The following is a 23,779-nucleotide window of genomic DNA, read 5'->3' as shown; positions in this document are numbered from 1 at the left end:
CCATTCAGTGCAATTGCGCATCAACCCCTTAGCAGTCACACAAACAGGCACAAATGAAGATCCGGAATACGCATAAATAAGTTTATGCATCTAATATTTACATATTTCTTGATAATATACCTACCTCATATGCATGGCTGTGCTTGCCATCGATGTATATGCGTGTCTTTCAAGACTCACACATTTCTATCACCAGGCTGCTTTTTAGGTATGACAGTGTCCCAGAATTGGAAGATCCTGGGTTTGACTATCGTTTCTCTCATTATTATTGGCTTATTAAGCCATGTTATTATATGGCTTGTATGAAGGGGAACCTTCTGAGGAGAAAGGGTAGGTAGACTGGAGATTCAGTGGCCCCATGAAACCACCACAGTTTTCACCGCCAAGGTCAGATGTTCTAAGCTGCTGGCAGTATGTTTTTTCCCCTAACATTTCAAACATGCTTTCCCGTTAGTCCATTTCAAGGCCCGTCCAAGGACCTCACCTACGCTGTGCGTGTATGTGTTTTGGGTAAGCACCGAAAAGAGAAGGCTTCTCTCAAAGTCTAGGAAGGAAAACAAGTTCGTCTTGAATGAAGAGTTTACTCGGAGCCACCACCGCTTAAGTTCCCGAGTGCAGAGAAATCAAAAAGGTCTGAATCACATTCCGGTGGCCCGCAAACCCAGCAATCGGGGAACGGCACAGCCAGTGACCTACGCGGGGCGCCGGGGTGCCGGTGGCAGAAGCGACCTAGCGCTGCGCACACCGCGCTCCCCGCCGCCTGGTGTCCCCCGCCGCCTCTGGCCGCGAGGCGCCTGGCGCAGGCGCACACCGCCCCGCTCGAGGGGACGGGCCCCGGCTGCCATCTTGCTGTGCGCGGGAGCCGCGGCCGCTCGCCGGGCCGCAGGGCGGGAGTCGACAGGGTCCGGTCCAGGTCCCCTTCCCTTTCCATCGCGAGCCCTGCCCAACGGCCTGCCCGGCCCCCACTCCAGGTCATGAACTGACTCACCGCCCGCTGCCCGGCTCTTCGCAGTGGCCCGCCCCCGCGAAACGCGGCGCCCGGGTGCCGGTCCTCCCCGCTGGCCGCGATGCCGAACGTGCAGCTGCCGCCCAAGGAGAGCAACCTTTTCAAGCGCATCCTGGTGAGTGGCCGAGGCCGCGCTCCCGACCCTGCCCGGTGCGGCGAGCGGTCTGGCGGCGGCGCCTGCGCGGGCTGGGCTGGTCCCGGGCTCCGTTCTTTGTTTACCTCCGCGCCGCGGCGACGTGACTGCCCGCCTTGGCCGGCCGCTGCTCCGCGCGCTTCGTCCCCTGTTGCCGCTTGCCGCGACCCCGCCGCTCTCCGCAGTCCCTCTGGGCCAGAGCGCGTGGGCCCGGGAGGTGGCCCCCGTGGCCTCCGCGGCTCCCTGCGGCCGGACTCGCGACCTCTGCACCCCTCCTTCCCCCGAACTCTCGTGTGTTCCTTTTCCCTCGGCCGAGTGTTCACTCACTGCTTCGTGCTTAACCCATTGCACAGCGCGCGCCGATACCTGCTGAAGATGGGGCGATCCTAGGGCGGAGTGGGGCTTCGGCTTACACCGGGGATGGGAAAAGCAAACCCCGGGAAGCCGAGCCTCCCTTCGCAAGAGTTCGCATGCTTCTGGTGTACGGTACTTACCCTCTTTAGGGAGCGAATAAGCGACTTGAACTGCTTTTCCAAGTTACAAAGTCGAACGCAGATAGCTCTTTGGTCGCTTCGAACTCGTTCAGGCCCGGACTTGGCAAAGTCGAGCGGGCTGGCTGATTTCACTCTGCGGGGGTGCCTTTACTTTGTTTCCAAGCAGAAACCCGAGTAACGACCCGGTAGAGATGACCGCTGCCGGCAGGAAAAGTTTTCTGTAGGTTTCGTGCCACTGTCCCCGGTGCCTTCCCTCGTTTTCTAGGTTCCGTTCTTCCAGGAGAGGCGACATGCCTTCGCTTTTCTCAGCACACATGGAGACTGTGGATTTTAAACTGCTGTTGTACATAGTGTATTTTCTAGGGCGTCATTTCATCTGATCATAAGCGGGAATTCATTATTTAGAGCTTGTGTTGGTTATATGACTATATGCTTACCTTTACTATAAATAAAATACTAAGTTTAGAATAGTTTTAAGTATTATCAATGGTAGGTAGGAATTCATAGCAGCTTTTCTGTTTCAAGCCAGTAGAAACTTTATGCTTCTTCAAAATGTTAAAAAGATACACAGTAGATGGGATTAACATTTTAAGTCTTAATTTTATGTGATACTTAGTGTTGAGCAAATAATGAGAGGCAAATGTAAAACACAAAAATTTCAAATTAAAGCATTGTGGCAGATTGCTTCATTGGGCTTTGTATGTGTGTGTGTATATATATATATATATATATATATTTTTTTTTTTTTTTTTAAGATTTTATTTATTTGACAGAAGGAGATCACAAGCAGGTAGAGAGGCAGGCAGAGAGAGAGAGGGAAGCAGGCTCCCCAGCGGGCAGAGAACCCGATGCAGGGCTGGATCCCAGGACCCTGAGACCATGACCTGAGCGAAAGGCAGAGACTTTTGACCCACTGAGCCTCCCAGGTGCCCCTTTTTTTTTGTTATTTTAGTTTCGTTTTTTCCATACCTCTCTTTTTTCACAGGGTGGGTTTGGAGAAGTGAACTTTTTGCCCCTTTCAGGCTCATCTGTAAGTTGTCAGTTGGATTTAAGTACATTTGGCATTATCCCTAAAGGATGACAGAAAACTTATTTTTCACTCTATTTGGGTATTTTCTAGTTTAAATCATGTTATCGGTAGATTATTTAAAAAACAATTACATGATTTATTATACTCTAGTTACAGAAAGTTACAGCTGCTGCTGAGTTAACTTTATCCCTACATAAATGGGGAAATGCTAAATATGTTTTTCTCTGGTTATGTAATGTTTATTATAAGGGTACATGAATTTAGGAGGGTGCTGCAAAAGTGAATGATCCTAACATCTCATAGTTGCAATAAATGTGGGTAGAATTTTGCTACAATAATTTCCTGACAAAGTCTCTTCATTAAAATTATTTTTCAAGTTTGGTTGGTGGACCAAAGTGCTCTGCCACCAACAGTAAATTTTTTTTTTTTTTTTAAGATTTTATTTTATTTTACTTGAGAGAGCTTGTTGTCTCCTGTGCATGAGTGCAGGGGGATTGAAGGGTTGTGGGGGAGAGATAGAGGGAGAGGGGAAAGGAGACTCCCTGCTGAACAGAGATCCCAAGATGCAGGGCTCTAACCCAGAACCCAGAGATCATGACCTGAGCTGAAGGCAGATTCTTAACTGACTGAGCCACCCAGGCGCTCCCCCAGCAGCAGATTTTTAAAAATGAATTATGAATGTACTTAAACACATTCATACAAATTTAGTAGCTAGCTTATTACATGTTATGGGCTTGTGCATGCCTTATTCCCCAAACTGGCTATTAGCTTTAGGTTTTTTTGAATTTTGGAGGTGCTCCATGCTTTCTTTTGAGAATGAAACAACCAAACCAAGGAGTGGTAAGTGACTAAGTGTCCAAGGTTCTCTGTCTGGTTAGTAACAAAGTTGAAAGTGGAATCTATCTTTTGTACTGAGTATAACTTTAACACTTTTCTTTAACCTGTGTGCTTGGATGCTAGGGACAGACAACATGGTTTGAATTATGGCTCTGACACTAGCTCTGTAAACTCAGTAACTGTGTGCCTCACTGTCTCCATCTGAAATGGCAATAACCTGTATTTCATAGGCTTTCCTGGGATTTAAATGAGGATTAAGTGACTGATGCCTGACTCTAGTAAATGCTTCCAAAAAGTATTAACTATTATTATTACTGTTATTGGTAGTATGATTACTAGTATTTCTAGATCACTTGGTAAGTCAGAAACTATATTTCTCTTCTTTTACTGTTTGCCAGTGGTTCCTTCTGCTTCTGTTTTTCTTCTTGTCATTTGTCAGATGAACTCCTATAGTCAACACTATTTTTAATTTTTTATTTTATTTTTAAAGATTTTATTTGAGAGAAGGTGAGCAAGAGAGAGAGTGTACAAGCGAGGGATGGGGGAAGGTGCAGAGGGAGAGGGACAAGCAGACTCCTTATTGACTAGGGAGCAGGACCATGAGGTCATAACCTGAGCTGAAGGCAGATGCTTAACTGATTAAGCCACCCAGGCGCCCATTTATTTTTATTTTAAATATTTTAGGAATAGGGAATATATTCAGATGGTTTGGAATTCAGGTTTCTCTCCCATTGTTGTCTCTCCATCTACTAGGTTCCCTTCCCTAGATGCAACCAAGAAGCCTCCTTTTTTTTTTTTTTTTTTTTTTTTTTTTGACAGAGAGAGAACACAAGCACGGGGAGTGGGAGAGGGAGAAGCAGGCTTCCTGCTGAGAAGGGAGCCCCATGCGTGGCTCAGTCCCCGGACCCTGGGATCATGAACTGAGCTAAAGGCAGAGACTTAACCACTGAGCCACCCAGGTGGCCCTAAACATTTTTTTTTTTCTATGAACCCTTTTCTAATTCTCCCCTCCCCATCCCACCCCTGCTGCAAAGATTAACCACTTCCTCCTTCTTTGTTGGTACTGTTTTGCTTTGAATCTAAGAGACTATTTTTTTTAAGATTTATTTATTTATTTGACAGACAGAAATCACAAGGAGGCAGAGAGGCAGGCAGAGAGAGAGGAGGAAGCAGGCTCCCCGCTGAGCAGAGAGCCCGATGTGGGGCTCGATCCCAGGACCCTGGGATCATGACCTGAGCCGAATGCAGAGGCTTTAATCCACTGAGTCACCCAGGCGCCCCTAGGAGACTATTTTTTTGAGCGGTCCTAATTTGTGTAGACCCTGAGGATGCAGCAGTGTTTACAATAGAGCTCATCTCTGTTCTCATGGAGTTCTTACAGTATGGTGAGGAAGATAGACACTGAATAAGTAATCAGATATGAATTTCGGAGAATGATAGTGCTGTGCAGAAAATGGAGTGATATGATGGAGAATATGTGTGTGGGGGTGGGAGGCTGGCAGTACTAGATAGAGTGGTCAGGCAGGTGACACGTGAAATTCTGCTGGTAAGGAAGACCTGGGGAAGAACATTTCAAGTAGAAGGAACACATGTGCAGAGACCCTGATGTGAGCACAAACTTGGCATGTTGAGTACTAGAAGGAAAACCCATGTCAACGTAAGTGGGAGGGTAAGTGGAAGATGATGAGATGTTCTTGTGATCAATGGCTGTGCTGATTACTTAGCCTGGCTGGTGGTGTTTAGGAAGAAAGGTGTTGCTCATACTTGTATTAGCCTAGTGTAGAAAGATATGGTTTTTGGAATCAGACCAGAGTTTGCAAGTAGGCTGAGCTATTTATAAACACATTTTATGAACTCTTAAATTTCAGTTTCTACATCTGTAGGGAGGAGATGATGACACCTACCTTGAGGGATACCTATGAGATATGTAACAGGGTTTATCTGGATATGTAGTAGTTGCTGTGTGTGTGTGTGTGTGTGTGTCTGTGTGTGTGTATATATACCTTGGTTTCATTCTTGAAGTAGCAAAAACATAGTGCCGTTTTTAGTGTTTCTATGCTGTTATCACATAATTTTTGCTTTTGAATTTTGAATTTTAAAAAGTTGTAATTGTAAAGTTTGAATTGTAAAAAGTTGTAGCAGTACTGGCTGACAATTAAATTTCCTATTTGTTAAGTGGGTTTTTTCCCTTTTTTCCTATAAACGTGAAAATACTCATACTAGAATAACTTGGCAAGAAGTAGGTAACGAAAATATACGTCATGTTATAAGTGATAAAAATTGACATAACACCTTCCCATCACATATGTTTTAGATCTAATTTTGGATCTTGAATTTAGAATTTATACAATGCAAAGAAAAGTTGCACCCTATATATTCATTTTATTAAATAATTTTTGTTCATATTTCCTTACAGAAATGCTATGAACAGAAGCAGTACAAAAATGGCCTCAAGTTTTGCAAGATGATTCTTTCGAATCCAAAATTTGCTGAACATGGAGGTATTGTCTCATCTGTGAGAGACTGCTTATCGGAGTATATTACAGTACTTTTAGAGATCTCGCTTCATCTATTACTTTGGGTAGAACTTAAGTTTATGCTTTGATTTCTTATGTATGAAATGAAGACAACATTTGCAGTATAGAAATAGTATGAAGATACAGTCACATGTATTTTATTCTCTGGTAAATGTCATTCTTACATATCTGCTGACCTTTATAAATAAATTAGGTACTATCGATTTACCACTGGATTGTTTATCTTGAGCTGTTTTCTAGCACTGGTGTTACTAGGTCTATATTTGTTTGTCTCTTCCCTTTTCACTGGTGACCGGTGCTTGTTTGAAGGACAGATAAGATCAGATATGCTAGTTACGGTCCTCCAGTGGAGCACCGCCAGTTAGGGTCTCTGAATATTAGACATGGGTAATTCTTGAGACCATCTTATTTGGAAAGTAGGCTGATCTTGCTCAGCTTTCAACTAACTTTTAAAACATTCTTTGAAGGAAATGGAAAGAAGTCTTCGGTTCGTAAAGCTGGAGAAACGTAAAGTTTATTTTCATTTTTTTCCTCTACGGAACCCTTATCCACATGGCAGCTTGTAGGGAAGTTCATTGTGTGAAAACAGATAAATGAAGATGTTTATAGGGGCCTGAACTGCTGGATCACCATGTTCTGAGAACCAGAGTCCACAGAGATCATTTGAAAACCATTGTTCTTGTCTCATTCTTGTGGATATATTCAGAGAATTATTTCACTGTAAGCCATCTTTCATTAGCTGCCTTAAATATATTTTTGGGTTACCACTCCCTCAGTTCAGTGTTACACTCTTGGAATGCAAACTGATGTTCATTAGCCTAACCAGAGTTAGTTGGAATAAACTTACTGCCAAAAATAGGGTGTGTTTTCCAATATTAAATAAGCCGAATTTTACATTGTGTGCATCTCTTTGCTAAGGTAGATTGTTTTTGTGGGATGTAAATTGGAGGATGATTAGAATTGACCTTGGATGAAAGCTCTGGAGCTACAGCCATAGATTTAACACAGCAGAACTTGGGGGCCCACCGTATTATGTTTTTTTCAGCTGAATCATCTCAGCCCCTCTGTACAGTTTTATAAAGGGCAGAAGGTATTTGAAGAACTCAGTCCCAGCCTCAGGGATTTCAGAAAAGGACCCAGGCTACGCTTTAATAAATACTTAAATATAGTTTTACTTTCTGTGTTTGGACAGAAGTTTTAACTATGTGATTAAAAAGACAAATAGGATAAGCATTGGCAGATATCATATTAAAATAGTAGTAAGAGCTTAAAAAATAGTGCTAAGAGAATAATTTGAAATTTTCGTGTGTAAACAGAGGTTAAAAAATATCTTTCAGAGACTTTGGCTATGAAAGGATTGACATTGAACTGTTTAGGAAAAAAAGAAGAAGCGTATGAATTTGTTCGTAAAGGACTTCGTAATGATGTCAAGAGCCATGTCTGTATCCTTTTGCAATATTTGAAATTTATTATTTCATTTATTTTCCACTTAGTAGGGTTTTCTAATTCAGGAAAAAAACAGACCTTTACTATGGAAAATTTTGTATAGAAAAGAGAATTTAATGAACACTGTGTACCATTACTCAGCTTCCATAATTATCAACATTTTGTAGTAGTTTCTTCTGTTCCCTACCCCTTGTTTATTTATTGCAGTAGTTGAAAGAGAATTCTTGTATTTTTTTACTTCAGCTATGCTTTGTGTGAGGGAAAAATAACTCATCTGTGACTTGAAACCCATTTTTTTCTCACATATCCATAAACCGTTAACTTTCCTGTCATTCCAAATGAATTACTTGCATAGTGAATTTAAGTTCCTTAAACTTTGTTGTAGACAAGAAAATTTCAGGAAAAAAAAAAACCGTTTTAAAGCAGATATGATATTGGTTCTTTGGTGGGGTTTCTGGTACACAGGGACATAGCTGTTACTCCACTAGATACTTAACCATTTTTTTTTTCATTGGCTGGTATCTCAGTTTGTGAGAAAACAAAAATACTTTCTCGAAGATAGGTCATCGGAATTGATTTCCATTTCCGTTTTGCCTATCTGTATGCTTATTTGCTGTCTTTTCACATGTTGCCCTTATCTTAATTTTTACATTTTATTCATCTAGCTGTTGGCCAGTATTGAACATCGATAGTCTAGATAGTGTTTTCACATATTTAGCTTAGGATTCTCTCAAAATACTAAATACTTATTTCTTTATCTCAGCGTTTACCCCAGAAAGAGGAGAGAGGGCATGTAAGTATGATAGGTTTTTTTTGGCTCCAAGATATGCTGAGACCTTAATTTACAATAGATAAAAACTTAATTTTTGTGCTTTTTAGAATCACTAGTGAATTAACTGATGATTACATGTTTTAGAATTGATTGAATATAAACTAGTTTGAAGAGATAATTACAATTTTTGTATAAATAGAAATGAAGAATAAGTGACTGAGGTGCTGGGGTGGGAAAGTGAGGGGGTGAAGGGTAGGGAGTGTGAAGAATTTTTCCAAGAATTTTCTGAGGTTACGTAAACATAACAGAAAATTCCAAACATATGTATGTGGAGGGCGTAGAATGATGCACCCACCCCTCCATGTGCCCGTCACTGATCTTCATATAACAATTGTCAGTCAGGGCTAATCTGGTTTCATCTTTTACCACCCCCTTGCTGTCCCCCTTTCTCTGACCCAAGATTATTCTGAAGTAAGTCCCAGACAACATAACACGTCCTTCAGGTAAGCTTTATGTTAGCTATGTAGCATAATATATTCTAGTGTCCTTGAGTGTCTCTATTTCCTTAACTTAGTAGGTTGGCATGTGTATGGACTCTTGCAGCGTTCTGATAAGAAGTATGATGAAGCTATTAAGTGTTATCGAAATGCCCTCAAATTAGATAAAGATAATCTGCAAATTTTGAGGGATCTCTCCCTGTTGCAGATCCAAATGAGGGACCTTGAAGGCTATCGAGTAAGTACTTAGTCTTAAGTGTTGTTTTTACAATAGGCATAATTTTAAAATGTGGAAGTTCAGAATGAGGTGAGCATAGGCTGAAATTATGTAGATTTGATTGTTCATTATAGTCTGGAGTAGAAGGGGAAAGTCACCTGAGACCTTCTTCCCCAATAATAGTTTTAAGAAATGCATCCTTGGGGCCACCTGGGTGGCTCAGTGGGTTAAAGCCTCTGCCTTCAGCTCAGGTCATGATCCCAGGGTCCTGGGATCAAGCCCCGCATCAGGCTCTCTGCTCAGCAGGGGGCCTGCTTCCCTCCTCTCTCTCTGCCTGCTTCTCTGCCTACTTGTGATCTCTGTCTGTCAAATAAATAAATAAAATCTTTAAAAATAAATAAATAAATAAATAAAATCTTTTTTAAAATGCATCCTTGATCATTAAAAAACAGGAAAACTGTGTGTTCATTTAATGCTTTTTTTAAAACTAGATTATCTCCTATGTGTAAATACTGTACTAGATTCTTTGTGGGCTTGATGTTTACAGATTTGGTAAATAGAACTTTATATTTTTATTTCTTAAAGATTATATTTATTCATTTGACAGACAGGGATCACAAGTAGGCAGAGAGGCAGGCAGAGAGAGAGGAATCGAAGCAGGCTCCCTGCTGAGCAGAGAGCCCGAAGCGGGGCTGGATCCCAGGACCCTGAGATCATGACCCGAGCTGAAGGCAGAGGCTTTAACCCACCCAGGCGCCCCATAAATAGAACTTTTATAATTGAAATCTAAATGTAGGGATTAAATAGTTTTCTCTTTTATGGGTTAGTAAATATAAAATATTGTGGGAAGGATTGTTGAAAAGCAGTCTTTCTGTGGTCCAGATCTCTTCGCACTGGCATCTTCAACTCTGCTGGGTTATCTCCATGTGCTTACTCCACTAACTACCCTAACTTCAGTATGTCCACAGTGGAATTCTCTCCCTTTCTCATGTGTAGGAGCCCACAAACTCTTAACAGTTCTCTTTAAATAAGTTAAGTTCTTTCATCTATTGTTTACTTTTGTCTTCTATTGCCGTGTAAATCCTTACGCCCTTGCCTAGATTTTTGCAGAGGTGTCAGGCATGCTGCTGAGCTTAATAATGGTATCATTCTTCCAGATCTTGTGGTTTTTCTTTTAGCCCAAGTGTGGTGGGAGTTATCTGTAGGAATGAGGCAAGGAAATTAAGAATGTTGGCAAGACAGTGCTTGCCTAAAGGGGTAGTGAAATAAACGAAGATGTAAGAGCTGGTGGTTAGAGGCCAAGGTTCTAGGGAGCCAGAGGCACTGGTGGTAGCTCAGAACCAGGGTAGGGATGTCACTGAGTGAGAGCATTGGCCAGAGAATGAGCTCTCTGAATTTATGATTTCTGCATGGCAGTAAGGTCTAGGGTGTGGTTGTGTGTGGGGGGGTGCCTGAAGCAGCATGATGGAGATCATTAAAGATAAAGAAGTCCTGATTCTAAAACACTCAGTTGTTGGATGGGTGCTCCGCAGTGTTGCACTTGTAACAGGATCGTGGTGGGATTTGGCAGAGAAAAAGCAACTGACGCAAACTTCAGTGAAAGTGAGAAGTGACAGAAAAGCAGTGGTGTCAAGGAGAGTGGTGTCAAGGAGAGAGACATATTAATGTCACATGCCTGAAGGAACCAGGCATATAAAGGCAGAGGTGTGAGACTGTCTAAGCTGTTTTCTCAAAGATCTCTCTTTCTGCCAGAGATCCGATCATGTTACTGCTTATGGCATATAGTGTGGAAGGACTCCCTTGGCCCCTAGTTCCACAGCAGAAGCAAATGGCACATTTGCAGAACTTGGTTGCAGCTAGTGTTCTTCCTGAGGCCCTGCTCCTCCAAGCAGATGCACGTGCCTAAAACTTGGAGGCAAATACGAGCTATCAAGAGGTGGGGGCCGTGTAGGGAGGGGACATTTTCTGCTGGTGAAGATATTTGGATTCTTCTGGGGCAGCCAGGGTGGAATTTCTGGTGTTTTCTCCCTCGTGTCATAGATAACAAAGCTGTCTTAGAGTGGCAGCGGGGTGTTCTGTTTGAGTGTTTGCCCTGACTGTGCCTGCCCTGTTTCTGGGGCCTCCTGTAACAATGTAATAAAGATGTTATAATTTCATACAGTGATTTTATAAACAGAAGAAATTATTTGAATAAAAGGTATCTTAGTCTCTCTTCTAAGATGTTTAATTACCAAAAGAATTCCCATTATGTAAAGGTTATTTTCTAAGGCAGCACAAAAGCATGGACCACACAAGGTCAGCTCCTCATTGACAGCTTTACAGGGACCATTACAGAGTATTCTAGAACTTAAGTAATTTAACATAAAAAATATTTCTGTTTTATTCAGGAGCTGTTATTTGTTTGTGGAATTCATTAGAAAGGAATTAAAGGCGTTAAATTATTTTCATAAAGCTCTGTGGTGAAATATAAAAATTTTGGAAAGTTAAAGTAAAAAGAGAAAAAGACAATTTTTAATTTAATTTTATTATTTTTTAATTTTTTTAGGAGACAAGGTATCAGCTTCTTCAGTTGCGTCCAACACAGCGTGCTTCCTGGATTGGATATGCTATTGCATACCATTTGCTAAAAGATTATGATATGGCACTAAAACTTTTGGAAGAATTTAGACAAACTCAGCAAGTAAGAACTTTGTTCTGTTTCTCCTACCATACAAACTAAAGTAGTTGACTTCTGTATTGCCCTGATTCCCAGTTGTGCATTAAAGTCTTTGGAACCTGTGGGAGCACCTGGGTGGCTCAGTTGCATAAGCGTTTTGACTCTCGATTTCAGCTCAGGTCATGATCTCAGGGTCATGGGATTGACCCATGGGTTCTGTGCTCAGTATGGAATCTGCTTCAGATTCTCTTTCCCCTTCCCTCCTGCTCACTTACTCTCTCTCAAATAAATAAATAAAATCTTTAAAAAAATAAAGTCTTTGGAACCTATGGAAAAACTTGAAAATTTTCACAATGATTAGAAAAATTAAAACAATTCTTGATACAAAATAAATAATATGAACATTTTTATACACTTAATGTTTTGATGACATGCAAATGACTAAAGAAAGAAAAGAATACATAAAAAATAATTTTGTGATTATGGGAATTATTTCTTGCATATATTGTTTATGTTTTATATAAACACGTTAATACATTTTAATATATATGCAAAATAGAAAAATACAAAAAAATACACTGTGCATCATGAGATAAACAGATGTTAACATTTTGCCACAATTTCTCTACATTTTATTATTTTTTAAAGAAATGTTACAGAAGTAGCTATAAAGATCTCTCATGTCCCTAGAGGTAGCCACTGTTCTGAAATAGGTATAGATTGTTCCTTCTCATGTTTACATTATGTTTAAGTCCATAAAAGTTACAAACTATTATTTGTGTATTTAAAAATTGACATGAATAATATGTAGTTTTTTTCTTCAACATGTCTTGCTATATACATGTGTTGATACATGTAGGGATAGTTTATCTATTTTTTTTAAAGATCTGGTTTATTTATTTGACAGAGAATGAGAGTGAGAGAGCATGAGCAAGTGCACAAGAAAGGAGAGTTGCATGCAGAGGCAGAGGGAGAAGCAGGCTCCCCACTGAGGAGAGGAGAGGGAGAGGGAGAGGGAGAAGCAGTCTCCCCATGGCACAGAGAGCCTGACATGGGGCTGGATCTCAAGACCCTGGGATCATGACCTGAGCCAAAGGTAGATGTCTGGTTTAACCTACTGAGCCACCCAGGCGTCCCTATCCTTTTCTTCTTTTTTTTTTTAAGATTTTATTTATTTATTTGAGAGAGACAGAAAGCATGAGCAGTGTGAGGGGTAGAGAGGGGTAGAGAGAGAAGGAGAAGCAGACTCCCACTGAGCAGGGAACCTGATAGGGGGCTTGAACCCAGGGCCCCTGAGATTATGACCTGAGCTGAAGGCAGCTGCTTAACCGACTGAGCCACCTAGGTATCCCAGTTTATCCATTTTTAACTTTTGCCTGGTATTTCATTATATAAATAAGCTGTAGTTTATTAATTCCACCTTTTCCTTGTGCCAATACCACACTGTCTTGATTGCTGTTACTTTATAGTAAGTTTGAAATTTGAAATGCATGTCCTCCTACTTTGTTCTTTTTCAAGACTCTTTGGCTATGCAGGGTTTCTTTTATTTCCATTTGAATTTTAGATTTAGCTTGTCAATTTCTGCAAAAAAAGCTTGCTGAGAGTTTGATAGTGATTGTATTGAATTTGTAGATCAGTTTGGAGAAAATCACTGTCAAAATAATATTGTTCTGATCCATGAACATGATTTGAAATGTCTGTCCATTTCCATAGGTCTTTAATCTCTCAGCATGCTTTCAGTCTTCAATGTATAGGTCTTACTTCCTAGATTTATTCCTAAATATTTTTTTCTTTTAGGCGTCATTTTGAATGGAATTATTTTAGTTTTATTTTTGGGTTGTTGGTTGCTAGTATATGGAAGTATAATTGGTTTTTGTATTTTGATCATGTATTCTGTCACCTTGCTAAACTTTTTTATTTTAGTAGTTTTTTACATACTTTTCTGTGGGTATGGGATTTGCTGACCTGAATTTTTACTTTGCCATAGGCAGATATGCCACCTTTTTGTTTATTTTAAAGAATGTGTTATTCAGTCTTCTATTTGTAATTGCTTCTTTTAGCCTGTGTGAATGACTTTTCTGAGATAGCAATTAAAGATCTATAATTGTTTTGTGTAATTATATAAATAAAATAATACAATTTTTTTCAGGTTCCTCCCAACAAAATAGACTACGAATATAGTGAACTAATATTATACCAGAATCAAGTGATGAGAGAGGCAGATCTATTTCAGGAATCTTTGGAACATATAGAAACATATGAGAAACAAATATGTGATAAACTTTTGGTGGAAGAAATTAAAGGTAGGTTGACCTGCTTTTTCTTTTTTAGTGGCCTCAATTAAAGAACAAAAACTATATACTTCATTCTCTCCTAACATTTAAATAAGACTTGCTATATAATAAAAATTTATATTGTTAAGTCATTATTTATTAAGTTGATCCTCATAACAATATGTGTATGGTTGTTACATCCATTTTAGAGTTGAAGGGCTAAGGAACAAAGAGGTTAAGTGACTTGCCCGAAGTCATATAGCCAAGTAAGCTCGGTAGTACTAGATTTGAGTCTAGGGGTTTTGACTCCAGATTCCATTTTCTTAGGCAGTATGTTATACTGCCTTCATATCCTCTCCCCTCCCCCAAATATGGGTCCATGAAACAAATAAATAAATTACGATGAGAATAGTAAATGGTAACACCGAGGTCACCATAAAAGCAAGATTCCTTTATTTTCAATATGGGCTAAGTACGAAGGCAGGATCCTGATAAATAGCTTGTTAAAAATGGGTCAAACACATTTTTTTTTTAAACAAAGTTTTGCTCATCAGTTACCATTCTCTGAGCAATACTATAATAAAATGTCCAACTAAAGTAATAATGAGTTTAAAACTAAAGCTTCATATAGTTGCAGGACTTCTGACGCTTAATAAAAATAATAGCTAATGTTTATTTACTTTTCCTGTGTCTCAGAGTATGGTAATTGTTTAAACTGTTCTATTTATTTGATTTTTTAGCACTTCTAACATAGGAAGATTATCTCCATTTTATAGTTTAAACTGTTCTATTTTATTTAATTTTTTAGCACTTCTAACATGGGTAGATTATCCCCATTTTATAGTTGAGAAAACTAAAATTTAGAGAGGTTAAGGACTTTCCCAAAGTCACCTTGCCTTTTAGGTGGTAGAGTTAATTTCTAAACACATCTTCCTGGCTTCAGAGCCCTTACTTTTTTTTTTTTTTTTACTTTATATTTTATTTTATCTTTTAACGATTTTATTTATTTATTTGTCAGAGAGAGAGAGAGAAAGAGAGAGAGAGCGTGTTGCACAAGCAGAGGGAGAAGCAGGCCCCCCACTGAGCAGGGATTCCCGATGTGGGACTTGATGCCAGGACCCTAGAATCATGACCTGAGCCGAAGGCAGATGCTTAACCGACTGAGCCACCCAGATGTCCCTATTATTTATTTATTTTCTTAAAGTAAACTCTGCACCCAGCATGGGGTTTGAACTCATGACCCCAAGATCAAGAGTCACATGCTCTACTGACTGAGCCAGTCAGTCCCCATACTTTTTTTTATCTAAAAATAGTCTTCATTTTTATAGAGCAATTTTAGGTTCACAACAAAATTGAGTGGAGGTATAGAGATTTCACATATACCCTCTGTTGCCACACATGTAAGGCGTGGGCCATCCCCTGCCCCTGCCATATCAACATCCCCTACCAGAATAGTACATTTGTTGCAATTAGTGAACCCCCACATGGACAGGTAATTACCACCCAGAGTTTACAGTTTACATTAAGGTTCACTCTTGTCTAGGTTTTGAGAAATATCTCAACCATTGTAGAGTCATATAGAGTAGTCTCACTGCCCTAAAAATCCTCTGTGCTGTCTGTTTCTTTCTCCTTGCCCCCAACTCCTGGCTACCACTTTTACTATCTCCATAGATATGCCTTTTCCAGAATGTCATATAGTTGGAATCGTGTAGTATGTAGGTTTTTTAGATTAGCTTCTTTCACTTAGTAATTCAAGATTTCTTTGTGTCTTTTTACAAATCCTTACTTTCTCTTTCCCTTTCATGAGTCCTTTCTAACTGCAATACTCTGCTCTTCCAATTAATGTACAGTAACTTACTGATTTAATTTTTGTGAATAATACTAATATTGACAACACTTTTAATTTTTATTTTATGTGTTTATTTTTATTTTTCCCCAGTTTTTATTTAAATTCCAGTTAGTTAACATAGAGTGTAATATTAGTTTCATGTGTAGAATTTAGTGATTCAGCACTCAGTGCTCATCACAAGTGCCCTCCTTTATACCCATCACCCATTTAACCCATCCCCCCTCACCTCCTCTCCAGCAACCCTCAGTTTGTTCTCTATTGTTAAGAGTTGGCTTTGTGTTTGCCTCTCTTTTTTCCCCCCATGTCATCTGTGTTTTTGTTTTTTTTCAAGTTCCACATATGTGTGAAATCGTACAGTATTTCTTTCTCTGACTAATTTTGCTTAACATAATCATCTCTAGCTCCATCCGTCTCATTACAAATGACAAGGTTTCATTCTTTTTCATGGCTGAGTAATATCATTGTGTATATAATATACTACATCTTCTTTTTCCATTCTTGAGGCAATGGATGTTTGGACTCTTTCCATAATTTGGCTATTGAACAACACTATTATTCAAACTGTTGGTAAAATGGGGATAAATAATTTAATGTTCTGGTTTCTTTTTTCTATCACTTATAATTGATAAGAGCAAAGAAAAATGACAATTATTTTCACATTCTGATGTATTATTGCTGTTTCCTGATTAAATATTAGCTTAGATTGCTTTTTGTCTCTTGTGACATCAATCCAGAATGCAGTGATTAAGAAGTAGATATGACGTATGAGATCAATTCTAGTTAAAAAGTCTGCAAATTGTGATGTAACCACATTCATCCATATGTTGCTTGTGAGGGTAATTTGGGAGTCTTCATTTTGAATATAAAGCCAGTGCTTTATACTGTTTATAGAGACAAGTTACAGTATTTTTATTTTTTCAGTGAACTGTCAGGCCCAGAGACCTTTGGTATTTACAGATTTATGTCTTTTGTAGTCCTTAGCTTATTAAGATCTTTTTATAAACTTAAAAAATGTTGTTAGAGATTTTCACTAACTTATGCATATGCAGTTGTGCTTACTTGTTCTGTATTCCTCTAGTAATAACTTTTGCCTGTGGTAGAAGCAGATAATAGAATTGAAAAATGTGTTTTTGTCTATTTACCTAGGGTAAGCGGGGTAAAAATGGGACTAGCCAGCAATTAGTTTTGGAGGAGTGGGGCATGTTTATAGTTTTAGGTAGCAAACATTTATGTATATTTGTTTTTACCAAGCACTGTGCTAACCCCTTTAAATTAATTCATTTATCACAAAAGCAAACTGAGGTAGTTGATATTTTATAGGTAAGTGGACATAGGAATTTTGTGCGAGAAAGTGGTAAAACTGGAAATTGCATTTGATTAGTCTTCCTCTAGAGCTTGAGTAATATATATATGTAAATAGTGAAATAATAGTATATAATAACTACTTCAACATATTGTCTCCTCCAAGATGATGAAACCTGAAATAAAACATCTGAAGACATATTCAAAGGGTTATTTCTTTGAGATAGATTCGGGAAGGGGAAGTCTTAGCGATAGAAGTTCAGATATATCCTTTTTTGAGAATCTCCCTTTTATCTTGGGTTAGATGTGCTTTCCTTTATATCTGATTAGTTTAGATACTCATTTCCCATACCTGCTTTTTTTTTTTTTTAACGATTTATTTGTTTATTTGAGAGAGAGAGTGAGAGAACACGCGTGTGCATGCATGAGCAGGGTGAGGGGCAGAGGGAGAGGGAGAGAGAGAGAATCTTCAGCGAATTCCGTGTGGGGAGTCAGGTCAGCCACTCAACCAACTGAGCCCCTTAAACACCCCTCCCATGCCTACTTTGAATTAGTGTGGTTTAGTAAAAGGATTTGAACTTTAGGGGCAACCCACATGTGAGCCTGGTTTGTGTGGTTTCTTGCTGTGAAGTGGTACTTAGTGTTTTTGTTTTACTGAGTTAAAACTACTCCAATTTTAGTGACGTCGAAAGGAAGCTAAGAGAACTGAATGGAGAATTGTTTAATAAATGATTTGATCAGGTAGAGTATATTCAAATCTAGCAGTAGGAATGTAGGGATGTTTCATTAGAATTATTTACCAGTCTATAGAGGGGGTCTTTAATTATCTTAAAGGGTATATAAAAATGTGCACAATACAAATATTTTTACTAAGAATTTAAATATCCTTTGTGTATATTTGGGATGTAGAGGGGAGCCAGAAATGAATGTTAGTATAATAGAATGTTATATAGAATGAAGGTTCATTTCTGAAGTCAAGCTGTGAATTAATCTGTGTTGAGTTGGATAAACTGCAGCATGCCCCAAAGGGAAGCACGTACAGTTCTGTTTTTCATAAACATCTATTATGCTAATAATGCTTAGTGAAGTCTATGAGATCAGAAGGGTATTTAATGTTTAAGTAAAATGAATGTGAATTTAAACTTAATTTTAGGGGAAATGCTGTTGAAATTGGGAAGATTAAAAGAAGCCAGTGAAGTATTCAAAAACTTGATTGATCGGAATGCAGAAAATTGGTGTTATTATGAAGGCTTGGAAAAAGCTCTGCAACTTAGTATGTAATGATTTTTCTCCTCTACGTAATCTTAACTAGTATTTGAAGTAAATGTGCAGTTGTAATAATATTTGAAGACAAGTATTTTTAGCCTTAGTGTTTATTTTTCCATTTAGGAAAATTATAGGTTAAACATGGCAGTGAAGAGGAATTTAGATATTTATTTATATGTAAGTGATAAATGCTCACAGATAATTTTAAGTTCCTAACCCATTAAAATGTTACCAATTTAGACTAACCAGAAAGCTGGGGAAGAAAACAAGCATTCCCTTTCTGGGAAGTTTTTTATATTTTTAAAAGAATTATAAGTTTGTTACCCTCAGCCTCTAAGGATGAGAATTAGGCCAAAGAAATTTTGCTGAGGGTATGTACTGTACAGCATCGACATGAAAATTATTTTCTTAATTTCAAACTAGCTTAATTTGTGTAGAGCAAAATTTTACATATTTTCTTTTCAAATTAGGTGACCTATCCTTTTTAGAAATCTATAGTATTTTTCCAAATCTTCCTTAATATTCTCATAATTAAATGTTAAGAGCAGTTAATACCCCTAGTAGATTTACTTATGGATAAATACATGGCTGAAATAATTATGAAAATATGGCTCAAGGGGGTTGAAACAGCAGAACTTTTAAATTAAAAAAATATGGTAAAAATAGGTAGCTATTCATAATCATTTATAGAAGATTTATTTTACCCTAATCACTGTTACAAATTAATCTAGGTTTTCCGTGTGTATTTAAAATTTAATATCACAAATAATTAATTTTCTTCCTTAAATTATTTTTACAAAAATGATGAAAATTAAAATATTAATTAGATCATTAATTTGTATCTTTAAAAATCAGGACAAAAGTCATAATATGTTGGAAGGTTGGAAAGGTGAGAAAACTATGATGTTTTTCTTTATCAGTTACTGACATGTAGTTAATAATAGAGATATTTAAATGTTTAGTATAATGAATATATGTTCCATGTCAAGATCCATGCTTACTCTAAAATGTATTGATTACAAAACTAATTACATTACTTTATCTTTTTAGGTTCCTCCTTAGGACCTTCTCTCCCCCATGGTAAGTTCTGGAGCTCCAACTTGTGACTTCAAGTAGGGCATTGAAATGGTTTGGTTTTGTCTTAATTTTACTACAGTTATAAGACTTGTTATATCTGGGATAGTGGAGAAAATTTTTTTAATACTCTTTAGATTAGGCATAAATATGAGGCCCGCTTTTTAAAAATATGCAGCAAATAGACTTCATGTAAATTTTAGTGTAAGGGTTCTTGATATTTCGTGAAGTCTCCAAGTTGTTAACAGAATATGAAAATTATCTTTCCTATATCCCAGGTTTTGAATCCCAGCACATTGGAGCTCCAAAACATACTATTGGGGGAAGGAAAGAGTCTAAACAAAATCAAACATTACTTTTTTAAGTATTGTATTTATAATCTTGATAGTGAACACTACATTTAGTACAGAGATACCTTGATCGCTAGCACCAGGGGTTCTTCTTAAAATAATATTTCTGTTTTCTGAATGAAAATCAATTAAAAACTTTACAGTTTAAAATCAGGTTTGTTTGCTTTTTCTTTAAATTCTCCTATAAATTGTCATTTTGCTTATATGAAATAAAATCTGTCTATGAAAATTATGCAGGATATTATTTTCAAATAACAAAGTAGACCCAGATCCTACTTTGCAGATTGTTGCTGCAGAGTAACATGTAGTTTATATTGAGTACTCTAAAATTAGGTTTGTTGTGGGAGGGAAGACAACTTTCTGTTAGAAGTATTTTTTATATCATTGTATTTACAGGGAGAAATAATTGCCACTTTAAACAGTCTATACTAATGGGGTTCTTTTTAATGGATTTTCATTGAAGATTTTAAATGTTAAAGCTACCTTAAAAATTTAGTTCATCTTTTAATCTATAAAACATTTACATTCATGATGCTGAAATGGTTGCTTTTTAAAACCTAATCAATCAGTAGTGCTTGCTTCAGCAGCACATATGTTAAAGCCTAACCAGTAAGCAGTTACAGCCTTTTTTGGGGTGTGTGTAGGCCTCACTGAGAGAATTTGTGTGAGAAAAGTTAGAAAGGAGTACTTTGTTTTTCACGGGTTGTGCGCTAAGGAATATAAGAGAAGCGCTGTGTATCTTGAGTCTGTGTGTCTTGTATGTGTCTGATTTGAGTTGGATGTAGAATCTGTTGTGATGAAGTTTTGGATTTCTCTGGAGATTGGGTTTAAAATGGTGTTTTGCTGATCCTATTATTTCATCACCAGAGTTTTTTAATATTGACAATGCAATCTTTCTTTATTACAGTTTTTAAAGTTTATTAGCATTTTATCATAGATGAAAGTTCTGATGCTTTGAATCTCACACATATTTACTGATAATAGGCACTTTAGAAGAGAGGCTTCAAATTTATGAAGAAATTAGTAAGCAGCACCCCAGAGCAATTTCACCTAGAAGATTACCTTTGAATCTTGCCCCAGGTAATACTAGGATATCTTTTGTACCACTAATAATTATTTGTTATTCAACATCATTCACATTAAAAAAAACTTGTTTCTGGTATAGAGTTTACTTTACATCTACACATGTCTTGGGGGTGGGAGTGATCAGTTATAAACTTATTCATGTGGTAATAAGTGTGTGTAGCATATAGCTATATGTTGTTTTCAAGTATCAGAGGTTATCTATATAAGATTGTTTTTCTTATGTGACTTTAAATATTAAACACCAGATTTAGAAGATAAGTTAAGTTCTCTAGAATTGATGACAAATTGTATGTGAGGTATTGTGATTTAAGTGGTTGAAGTTTTGAAGTTTTAGGTTTTCTTTTTGAGCATACATTCAGAGAAAGCGTGGTGAGCCCTTTGTGCCCACCACAGTGTTGAAGAACATCGCCATTCGCTGTGAAGGCCCTCTCTCCTCAAAGTTGTCCACTTTCCTGAAATTTGCCTGTGTCACCTGTTGTTTTTAGAGAGCTCCGTGTAATTTTGTTATCTCTAGAAAACAGAACACCTCCCCCCCCACTTTTGTACTTGTGTAAATCAGAGCACTGTGGTATGTATTTTGACTTGCATTTATCGAACAGCAGTATGTTCACGACCTTAATCCAAGTCCTGCATGCAGTTGAACTCCTTCGCTTCGGGGCTGTAGAGGAGGTAAAAGTGTATTAGTTCTTCGGATAATTAATATCTTTGTTGATGATGTTATAGAAAATTGTGCCTTTTTCTTAGAGTTGTCTCTATTTTTACTTGAAAATGCTGTAGGTCACTATTTATTGGGACTTCTCACATGTCTTTTGACATAAGTTGGACCCTAGAAAACTAAACAACTTTAAAAAAATCTATTCTAGGCATGGGGTGAGGAGGTGGTTTATTTTCTAATGAGTTTTCATTTGTAGTGGAAATATTTGTTTAAATAATTGGGTTATAATTTTCTTTATCAAAAGATACATGGAAATTAAAAAGTTTTTTAGTTGACTGACTTTAAAAATATATCAAGTACCTGTTAGAAGCATATTATATTAGACAGTCGGTACAAGTTCATTATAAACAGTTTATTTTCCACTAGTACATCTCAGATGATAAATAGTATTCTTCTGATACTCCCATTTTTGTTGTGGCTTTATGAAATATTGAAAGCAGATTTCCCTGAGGTTTTTCAGAGAACATTAAGCTCAAGAGGGTAGTATCAGGCTCAGTGGGGAGGGTGACTTATTTGCTGAGATATTCTTTAGTCAGGTGAGATGGGGAAGCTGGGTTGAACCCAGCAATCAGGTTTCTGTGGGACTTGTTAGAACTTTCATACATGCATTGTGAATTTCTAAGATGTGAGGAGGAGCATTCCCATAGTAAAAGTGTTTTGTTGAAGATGCTTGGCCCCATGTTTCCGTATGTCTTTTTTTAAGTAACAGCATTTGAAATATAATTCACATACCATAAAATTCACTTTTTAAAGTATGCAGCTCAGTGTTTTAGTGTATTCATGGAATTGTGCAACCATTATCACTATCTGCTTTCAGAAAATTTTCACCATTCTCAAAAGAAACCTCATACTCACTAGTGGTTACTCCCTGACCTCCTAGTACCAGGCAACCACTAATCTACTTCCTTTGCCTGCATTTGCCTCTTTGGGACATTTCATATAAGTGGAATCATACCATATGTGGCCTTTGGTGTCTGGCTTCTTTTTTTTAATCAGTCTCAATGTGTGTCTTATGTCACATTGTGAGTGGGGATATTCTTTTAGTTTGGAACTTTCAAATGCATTCATTGGCCTCTTAGAAAAGAAAGAAGACTCACTTTAAGATTATTATTATTATTATTTTTAAAGATTTTATTAATCCATTTGACAGAGAAAAAGAGATCACAAGTAGGCAGAGAGGCAGGCAGAAAGGGAGAAGCAGGCTCCCTGCTGAGTAGAGAACCTGATGCGGGACTCGATGCAGGGCTCGATCCCAGGTCCCCGAGATCGTGACCTGAGCAGACGGCAGAGGCTTAACCCACTGAGCCATCCAGGTGCCCCTCTAAGATGATTGCTAACAAAATATCTTAGGCTTGTTTTTCCTTTATGGAACATGAGGCTTCAACTTTACAGTTCCTCAGTTCTTTTCACAGTTCATAAAGTTTGCCAAAAGCTCTTAGTGCATGATAGGAAATACATTTTTACTGAAAGGCAGCTTGGAACCAACTGTGGATTGTAAAGTGTGATTTAGGTTTTTGTGGCCTTATCCTGGACTCTCTGGGATTCTGATTTGAAATGCTAAAGGAGTCTTTATACAAGATGGGGCTCAGTTGAAGAGTCTTAGGGCATGGGCTTCAAAGTCAACGTCACTGTGAGGTTCTAACACATATGGATTTACAAAGCTCCAGTGAGCATAAATAAAATCCTACAGATACCTCATTGTACCTGTGCAGAAATTGAATCCTTCATGGTGTTTTGCCTGTCTAGAAATATTTTTATGTTTAATAAGAAAGGTATTTTGACATTATCAAAAGCAGTAAGATTTTTGTTTAAGAAACATCATGGAACTTGAGAACGTAAGGTGAAAGTTTTAAAAAAGAGTTTTCAGTTTTGAGGTAAAAAGGCTTAAAACTGGGACGCCTGGGTGGCTCAGTCGGTTAAGCGACTGCCTTTGGCTCAGGTCATGATCCCAGGGTCCTGGGATCGAGCCCCTCATTGGGCTCCCTGCTCAGTGGGGAGCCTGCTTCTCCCTCTCCCTCTGCTGCTCTGCCTGCTTGTGTCTCTCACTCTCTCTGTCAAATAAATAAAATCTAAAAAAAAAAGGGAGGGGCGCTTAAAACTATCGAGTAGCGAGCACAGAAGTCCTAGGTAGATTTTCCAACAGCCTAAAATATTAAGCACTGTGAAAATAATGCAGGAATATAGCTACTTTTCCAAAGAAGTAGTTTTAATTCATCATTTTCTATTCTGTTATACAGAT

At 38.0% G+C, this 23,779-nt stretch overlaps 2 protein-coding genes across 8 annotated transcripts in view; one reads left to right on the top strand and one right to left on the bottom strand.

The window, feature by feature from the left end:
- Nucleotides 1-166, bottom strand: part of LOC111146899 (mitochondrial translation release factor 1) — an 85,394-nt gene extending 85,228 nt beyond the window's left edge. For 2 of the 3 annotated variants that reach the window (XM_022502635.1, XM_022502633.1), the window contains exon 1: nucleotides 125-165. In XM_022502635.1, coding sequence (XP_022358343.1) covers nucleotides 125-150 — 26 coding nt within the window. In that variant the 5' untranslated portion in view covers nucleotides 151-165. Of the gene's footprint in view, nucleotides 1-124 lie in introns of all 3 variants that reach the window. The other variant, XM_022502634.1, reaches the window with a different exon arrangement.
- Nucleotides 167-856: 690 nt separating this feature from the next.
- Nucleotides 857-23,779, top strand: part of LOC111146888 (N(alpha)-acetyltransferase 16, NatA auxiliary subunit) — a 65,223-nt gene continuing 42,300 nt past the window's right edge. Inside the window, exons 1-9 of one of the 5 annotated variants that reach the window (XM_022502611.1) lie at nucleotides 857-1,121; nucleotides 5,917-6,001; nucleotides 7,375-7,479; nucleotides 8,833-8,990; nucleotides 11,515-11,649; nucleotides 13,775-13,928; nucleotides 18,203-18,322; nucleotides 19,366-19,395; nucleotides 20,724-20,819. In XM_022502611.1, coding sequence (XP_022358319.1) covers nucleotides 1,068-1,121; nucleotides 5,917-6,001; nucleotides 7,375-7,479; nucleotides 8,833-8,990; nucleotides 11,515-11,649; nucleotides 13,775-13,928; nucleotides 18,203-18,322; nucleotides 19,366-19,395; nucleotides 20,724-20,819 — 937 coding nt within the window. In that variant the 5' untranslated portion in view covers nucleotides 857-1,067. Of the gene's footprint in view, nucleotides 1,122-5,916; nucleotides 6,002-6,596; nucleotides 6,758-7,374; nucleotides 7,480-8,832; nucleotides 8,991-11,514; nucleotides 11,650-13,774; nucleotides 13,929-18,202; nucleotides 18,323-19,365; nucleotides 19,396-20,723; nucleotides 20,820-23,779 lie in introns of those variants that run through there. The other 4 variants (XM_022502608.1, XM_022502610.1, XM_022502609.1 and 1 more) reach the window with 4 other exon arrangements.

Source organism: Enhydra lutris, unplaced genomic scaffold (assembly GCF_002288905.1).
Source record: "Enhydra lutris kenyoni isolate GAN:26980312 unplaced genomic scaffold, ASM228890v2 scaffoldscaffold15, whole genome shotgun sequence".
NCBI classification, from domain to species: Eukaryota; Metazoa; Chordata; class Mammalia; order Carnivora; family Mustelidae; genus Enhydra; species Enhydra lutris.
The sequence above is the reverse complement of the archived record's forward strand: the minus strand, read 5'-3'. Positions and strand labels throughout refer to the sequence as shown.